The 7481-nt window shown below is 51.7% G+C and overlaps 1 protein-coding gene across 2 annotated transcripts; it reads left to right on the top strand.

The window, feature by feature from the left end:
• The first annotated feature begins 315 nt into the window (after nucleotides 1–315).
• Nucleotides 316–6916, top strand: POLR3D (RNA polymerase III subunit D). 2 transcript variants are annotated; one of them, XM_004324493.4, is made up of 9 exons: nucleotides 316–457; nucleotides 685–854; nucleotides 1838–1881; nucleotides 2489–2640; nucleotides 2803–2927; nucleotides 3138–3306; nucleotides 3639–3904; nucleotides 4319–4471; nucleotides 4644–6916. In XM_004324493.4, exons 2-9 carry the CDS (start codon nucleotides 690–692, stop codon nucleotides 4764–4766), a joined length of 1197 nt encoding a protein of 398 aa, XP_004324541.1. In that variant the 5' UTR covers nucleotides 316–457; nucleotides 685–689; the 3' UTR covers nucleotides 4767–6916. The 2 variants fall into 2 exon arrangements, with proteins under 2 accessions (XP_004324541.1, XP_073661962.1); XM_073805861.1 differs by lacking the exons at nucleotides 316–457; nucleotides 1838–1881 and having other exon boundaries at nucleotides 725–854.
• Nucleotides 6917–7481: the final 565 nt, after the last annotated feature.

The raw sequence follows: 7481 nt of genomic DNA, 5'->3' as shown, positions 1-7481 counted from the left end.
CGGGGTCTCGCTCTCTCCCCCGCGTCCCCCGCCCCAACCCAAGCTTCGACCCCAAGGCTCCGCAGCGGCGAACTCCCACGTTGCGTCCAGGCGGCCACCCGGCCCCCAGCCCCTGAGCTGGCGCCCCCACCTCACGCCGCCGGCCAAGACCCCCCAAGCGCTGCAGCGTGCGTGACCTAGACCATTCCCCGCTTCCTTTTTCGCCCTCTCAACCCAGCTTTTCCCGACTCCGGGAAGAACCGGGAAGAGAAGGCGGAGGGGAGTCAGGCGCCGCCGGATAAATACTGTGGTTCGGCCCCGCCCACCGACCTCACTTCCGCCCCGCGACAAGATGGCGGCGCCCGCGCCGTGCCACGCAGACTTCCGCCCGGCGCCGAGGCCCGGGGCCGACCGCGGGTCGCCTCGGAGGTGAAGTCGGGACGTGCGTGGTGCGGAGCTGCAGCCTGGGTGCGCTGAGGTGCGTCGTTGCCTCGTGCCTGGTCGGGAGCCTGGGGAGACGGCGAGCCAAGGGGTCTGGCCGCGGTGGTCCGGGGAGTCTCGCCACGTGGGAGGGGGAGGAGCTGAGACGCTGCGGGAGGGACGCCCTGACGGGGGGCGGGAGGCCACGTGGGTGGGGTTTCGCCCAGGGTCCGCGTGTCCTCCCCCTCGAGTGACTTCGTTACCCCTTTCCTCCTTCTCTCCCAGGCACCATGTCAGAAGGAGACGCCGCGGGCGAGCCCAGTGCTCCAGGAGGGCCCCGACCCCTCCTTTCTGGGGCGCGGGGGCTTATCGGGCGGAGGCCGGCGCCTTCCCTCACCCCGGGCCGCCTTCCCTCCATCCGCTCCAGGGATCTCACCCTCGGGGGAGTCAAGAAGGTACCCGACGGCACCTTTCTAAAGAAACCCAACTACCCTGAATTCCAGGCACCTGGGGGTTTGACTGATGTTCCTGGAGGGCCTAGCGAGGTGTTGGGCCTCAGGAATCTTGTCCTCAGACTTACGCCGACAATTTCTGGGGACCCTACCCTACCTTCAAATCAAGACACTGGGTGCAAAATATTGACATGGCTCTCAGAGATGACTGAAGAGCAGAGAATCCTAATTAGCTCAAAAGCAACTTGAGCAGTGTTTATTTCGTTTTTGTGTGTGTCTTGGATACCTTTAACAAACCCGGGAAAGCCACGCAGACATAAACTTTGCCTTCAGTTTAAGAGAGTTCTGAATTTGACCTGGATCCCAGTGTGCAAACTTCTGATCCAAAGTATTATGATTCTTAGACATGGTATTAGAGGCTCTGAGTCCTTTCCTGTCATGTTTATGACTGTAGATGTAAAGGATAGCCCTTAAAGAAGATGGGGAGGATGACAGCATAAAAGCAGCCAGTTTTTGAAGACCAAAGTTTACCTTTGGAAATTCTGGTGGCAGTCTAACCCGATCCTCTGTTTGTGAGTGCTGGCAGATCTGTCTTCCCTACTTGAGCCTTGCTGCTAGAGCCCTTTCCCTATGATATTGTCTGGTCTCTATAGCAGTTTGAAGACAAGGGGTGAGGTTAGGTAAATTGCTTTGCTATTAGAAGTCCTGAGGGCTCTCCTTTCAGGGGTCAGAAACTGAGGCTGCTATTTAAATGTTTTTTGATGCCCCTTTTCTTCTATGTGTAACTCCACTGTCACCATGACATGACATTCCTCCTTTTCAAACACATGTCCCTTTCTGTAAGTCTTTGACAACAGTGTGGAATGTGCAGAAGAGAGCCATGTTGGTCTTTGTCCACAGAAGTTGCCCCTTTGGAAGTTTTTATTTTCCCCTGTACTTTGGGATCAGAATTTACCAAATCAGTGACTCCTGTATTTTACTTTCAGAAAACCTTCACCCCAAATATCATCAGTCGGAAGGTCAAGGAAGAGTAAGTAGCTAGGCCTTCTGAATACTTGCTCCTTATTGTTCTGAATTTGGGCCTTTGGGGAAATAACTAAGTATGTGGCTCAGAAATTTAAATTTGTAGATTTAATTCTTTTCAGTAGTGATTTTCAACCCTGGCTCCCAGGTGATTCTAGCGTGCAAGCTTTAAAAAAATACGGATGCCTGGGAGTCCATCCCTAAAATAGTGGTTTAACTTGTTTGCAATGAAACAGAGTGATTATCTTTTATAGCCAGAGTTGAGAGCCAGTAGTTTGGGCAAAGATGTATCAGGTTTTCTCTTAAGCTCTTTTGCAATGCAGCTTTCCTACTTTCAGTCAATACCAAAAAATCCACATTTTGGGGCAGTCTCTATAATTCAACTTTTGAGTTATAGTTCTAACATACACTCTCAAACAGAAAGGTAAAGTACAGTAAACTGAAAGGACTCTGCCTCAGCAAGGAAGTGAAAAAGGTGCTAGACTTAAGATTGGGTGTTCTGCTTCTCATGATGTGGTTGTTGGCTCATGTGGAGCGGAGTGTATGGGAGAGTAAGACCAGTTCTCAGAGGCAGGGGAAGTGAGTGGTTTCCCTTAATCCAGTGTCTTTTCCAGGCCCAAGGAAGAAGTAACTGTCAAGAAGGAGAAGCGTGATAGGGATAGAGACCGACAGCGAGAGGGCCATGGACGGGGCCGGGGGCGCCCAGAAGTGATCCAGTCCCACTCTATCTTTGAGCAGGGCCCAGCTGAAATGATGAAGAAAAAGGGTACAAAGCTGCCAGGGCTCCGGGAGGAAGGAATTGGTGGATTTCAGTTGAGACTGCTCACGAGAAGGGCAAGGGCGGTGGCATTCCCCTGCTTGCTCCCAGTTAGTGTTCCTTGCTGTTGGCCCCTTCCTTACTCCTGGTGAACTGGGTGGTTTCCCACAGGGAACTGGGATAAGACGGTGGATGTGTCGGACATGGGGCCCTCTCACATCATCAACATCAAAAAGGAGAAGAGGGAGACAGATGAAGAAACAAAACAGATTCTGCGTATGCTGGAGAAGGATGATGTAGGTACCAGCAGGCTGGGGGGATGGGGCTTCTTTGTGTGATGAAAAGCGCTTCAGGGGAACCAAGTCGGGGGAAGCAGAGCTCTCTGATGTCCCGGAAGCCTGGTGAGCGGCGGGAATCTTCGATTAGAAAAGGACTAAGGTGGACTGCACCCCCAGGTATTTGTGTGTGCTGGCCCTGCCATGTGACCCCCGACTCCTCTTTGGCAGTTCATCGATGACCCTGGGCTGAGGAATGACACTCGAAATATGCCTGTGCAGCTGCCGCTGGCTCACTCGGGCTGGCTTTTTAAGGAAGAGAATGAAGAACCAGATGTTAAACCTTGGCTGGCTGGCTCCAAGGAAGAGGACATGGAGGTGGACGTGCCTGCTGTGAAAGGTACTCTGTGTCAGTTAACGTCTTGTCTCCTTTTCTCCAGCTGTCCCCCAAGAGCGAGTTTCCCAGACTGCTGCTGCCAGGCCGGTCCTCTCCCACTCCACAGGACCTGAGCACGCTCAGCGGGTTCACGCTGACGGGGATCGGTGGGCCCAGCCTGCGATATTCCTTTTTAAATAAGTCACACCGCTCCTGGATCCCTCTTTCAAAGCAGAGTTTCCTTGCAGCTTCCTGGCTGAGTGACAGTGGAGCAGACCAGGCCGAAGGGATGGGTGCAGTGAGATGGCATAGGGGCTGGCCACTGATAGCCCTTCCAATTCTGTTATCTCGGGCAGTGAAAGAGGAGCCACGAGATGAGGAAGAGGAGGCCAAGATGAAGGCTTCCTCCAGAGCAGCCAGGAAGACCCCGGGCCTCCCGAAGGACGTATCTGTGGCAGAGCTGCTCAGAGAGCTGAGCCTCACGCAGGAGGAAGAGCTGCTGTTCCTGCAGCTGCCAGACTCACTCCCTGGCCAGCCGCCCACTCAGGACGTCAAGCCTATCAAGACGGAGGTGCAGAGCGAGGACGGACAGGTGGTGGTTATAAAGCAGGAGAAAGACCGGGTACGTTCACGATTGAGTTCTGTGAAGATGCCGGGGACCAGGAGGGGAAAGAGCCACCTGCAGGGGGAAGCAAAGGTGTGCCGCCCGCCCACGCTGAAATGCGAGAATAATGTGCATTTGTTCTTTCTGCCCACGAGGGCCTTGGGGCTTTGTACTTCAATGCCAGTTGTATGTGTGTGTTTCACAGTGAGATATTTTGAATGTGTACAAATCAGAACGTAGACTCTCATATACCATCACCCAGCTTTATCAGTTACTGATATTTTGTCCGTTTATTTATGTTTGCTGTGGTTTGGGTTTTGTTCTGTTTTCTGACCAGTGTCAGGCAGCCCCAGGAAAAGGCCCTGTCTGGGGAGCTAAAGGATGGAGGGAACGGCTCCTTACCCCGTGTCCATCCCCTCGTTGTCTTCGCAGGAAGCCAGGCTGGCAGAGAATGCTTGTACCCTGGCCGACCTGACAGAGGGTCAGGTAGGCAAGCTGCTCATCCGCAGGTCGGGGAAGGTGCAGCTCCTCCTGGGCAAGGTGACTCTGGACGTGACGATGGGGACCACCTGCTCTTTCCTGCAGGTGAGAGCCTGCTGGGTCGGGACGGAGGCTCTTTGAGACATCGAGGAGTGTTGAGGACTCGGTGCTGAATATGGAGGAAGGGTTCTTGGGATTATCACGTTGAAATCACAGGACTGAGCGAGTGATAGGCTATGCGGTTTTGGTTCTCATCTCTGTCTCTCTTCATTGGCAGGAGCTGGTGTCCGTGGGCCTTGGAGACAGTAGGACGGGTGACATGACGGTCCTGGGACACGTAAAGCACAAACTTGTATGTTCTCCCAATTTTGAATCCCTGTTGGATCACAAACACCGGTAAAAGGAGCAGATGGAGGATGGTGGTGATTGTGTCCACGGCTGCTGCCTGCTCCAGACGTTTTGTTCTCAAATCTGTTCAACCCAGAAGGCACCTGTTTAGCCCACCCACTCCAGCCATCGTCCCAGTTTTCCCCACATGGCTCCTTCCCGCAGCAGCTGTGAACGGCGCAGTGACCTTCCCACAGCACGGAAACTGCACACCCTCACTGCTGGGGGGCTTGTCCCTGCTATTTATTTTTATATTTATGGCTTACCTCTTCAACTGACTGCACCCTCCCCAGGTGGAGAGGCGGCACGGTCTGGGAAGGGACAGGCTCCTTCTCTAGGTGACGTCTTTGTTCTCAGGGTAGGAAGTGTAAGGACAGCTGCTGCTGCTGCTCCCGCCTTCCTCCCAACAGGCGGCACCAGAGAGAGAGCAGGGACTTCTCGAGTCTGAGACTCAGCCCCAGCTCTGCCCATTACTAGTTGTGTGATTGACAAACTACCTAACGTTTCTGAGCCTCATATTCCTCATCTGACAAAAATGAGGACGATACCTACCTCACAGGGTTGGCATGAGGATGCAGTGGAATATTGTTGACGAAAACTTGCACAAGGCCAGACATACACAGTAGGCGCTCAATAAATGTTAGTTTAGTTTCCCTTCGACTGAATCTATTTTCAAACAAAAGAGAGATTCTGAGAATCTCAGATAAAGTGAATGGAGCTGCTTTATCTCACATTCTTACTCCGTGTCCTATCCCCCCAGCCTGATGCTCTGAAGGTTTGGGTTTGGGCCCTTCTATGCCCTTTTTTTCCTAAGCACTCTTAGGCAAGTGCTTCCTGTCCATTGCTGCGAGGCCCTAGCTGTAGGTGCCATCAGAAGTGACAGAGTCAGAGACTCACTCTTCCCAGTGCCCTGCAGATGCCTTCGGGTGACATGGTGGTCCCAGGACTCCCTCCACCCTCACTCCTGCAGTAAGTAGCTGCTACTCTTCCAGTAGCAGCTACTGGAAGAGTAGCTGCTTCCACTATTTCTCAGAAGAAACCTGTGACCACTCCTGGAGAATTATCACCACACCGAGTCAAATACTGCTGAAAAACAACCCTGGCTGAGATAGTAAGTAGAAGATTTATTGAATAATGGCCTCACTTTGAATTTGAGAGGCCCACCTCTGTCTCCTGTCCTGGCATCAACTTGGATTCCACTGCCACTGGCCGCACTGTCCTTGTAGTTCATTGGTCTGTGGTCTTGTTCCTTTCAGCAGCTCACCACACTCTTGACCCTTCCAGTGTGTGGTCCCTAAGGAGCAGCTTCTCTTTCCTCGTCCCTTGTCTGCAGGGCAGGGTCGGGGAGGCACCTCGGAGGTTGGGGAAGGCCTCCTGTTGCAGTGTTCGTGGTCATTAGACACTGGCAACTCGGCTCCCTTTGCTGTGAGCTTAGCAGACCACCTCTGGAACAGGTGTGAACCACACAGACTCCTCTTAACTTAGGTGGCCCAAGAGGTTTTGGAAAGATATGCCTTTCTTTAGTCTCACCTTCTGTTCCTTGAGGCTGTTTTTCATTCATTACCACTGGGGCTTCTCCACCGAGCCCCTCAAGCTGCCTAGCCAGCAGCTAGGAGGCAGGATTGACTGTGTAGTCCCCACATCGCCCCTTCTGTAGCTAAGAGCTCACGTGAGCTCTGTTGGATGTACTGTTCTGGTCTCTGTTCTCACTGTAGAGGACGGGTGAGCAGAAAGGGTCTTGGAGATGTGTGCCATGAAGTCCTGTTTGGTCTGATGCTGAGCTTTGATGCACCAACTCCTTTTTTGTTCTCTGGGCTTCAGTGTTTCCTGCTTCTCCTTTTCCACAGCTAATGAACTGCCAGTGAGTCTCCATTGTAATCCTCTCTTTCTCTTGACTACTTTGGTTCAAAAACACTCTTCTGCTTTTCCCGGCTAGCTCAAAGGCCCTGCCTCGTTAGATGTTTGGTGTTTTGCAGTCTTGAGTTCTTTGACTCCTCCATGGAAGCTTGAGGAAGAGTGTGTACCACTTTAACGTTCACCACTTTGCCATTTCAAGTATCTTGGGGATCGACCGTTATGACCCTGCGTCACAGTCCCCACGATCTGTCTCTACATTCCTGATACACAGATTGAACATCGTTAATAAAAGTGTGGCAAAAAGACGAGGCAAGTCTGCTTTCTTGGCCAAGCCTCCAAAGCATACATTTCTACCAACAAATAAATGCAAATGACAGGAGTAAAAAGCCCAAAGCCAAATTCATGTATGAGTGCAAATGGATGCAAATTTATTACTACCTGCATCTGTGTGTATGCATTTTGTTAAGATGCCGAAAGCAAGCTGTAGGCTTGTTCATTTCTTAATTACATGATTAAGTGACAGAGTGTGGGCCTTAGAGTCAGGGTGGGGTTTGAATCTAACTCCACCAGTATAACATTGGGGAAAATCATTTATCCTCACTAAGCTCAGTTTTATACATTTTCTGTAAAAATGAGATAATAGTAGCTTTTTAATAGGGTTGCTTTAAATTACAGTGGACATAAAGCATTTATTTCCTGCCAGACAGAAAAGTGCTTCTGTCAGGACGTGATCAGCACAAGTAACAGAAAACTAGACTGACAGTGACGTAAGCAATAAGAATGTTTAATTATCTCATGTAACGGGCAGTCTGGAGATAGATGGTTCCAGAGTTGGGTGGCAGCCAAAACATCAAGGTTTTCTTGGATGCAT

The sequence above is a fragment of the Tursiops truncatus genome, chromosome 6, assembly GCF_011762595.2.
Source record: "Tursiops truncatus isolate mTurTru1 chromosome 6, mTurTru1.mat.Y, whole genome shotgun sequence".
NCBI lineage: Eukaryota > Metazoa > Chordata > Mammalia > Artiodactyla > Delphinidae > Tursiops > Tursiops truncatus.
Note: the sequence above shows the minus strand (reverse complement) of the source record. Positions and strands in the feature narration are given on the sequence as shown.

Bases quoted from the DNA above. Each gene is read 5' to 3' on its own strand.
- POLR3D (XM_004324493.4), top strand. From the start codon at position 690: ATGTCAGAAGGAGACGCCGCGGGCGAGCCCAGTGCTCCAGGAGGGCCC. The intron at 2,641-2,802 runs GTACAAAGCTGC...GGTTTCCCACAG, and splicing joins TGAAATGATGAAGAAAAAGG to GGAACTGGGATAAGACGGTG. The intron at 3,307-3,638 runs GTACTCTGTGTC...TATCTCGGGCAG, and splicing joins GGACGTGCCTGCTGTGAAAG to TGAAAGAGGAGCCACGAGAT.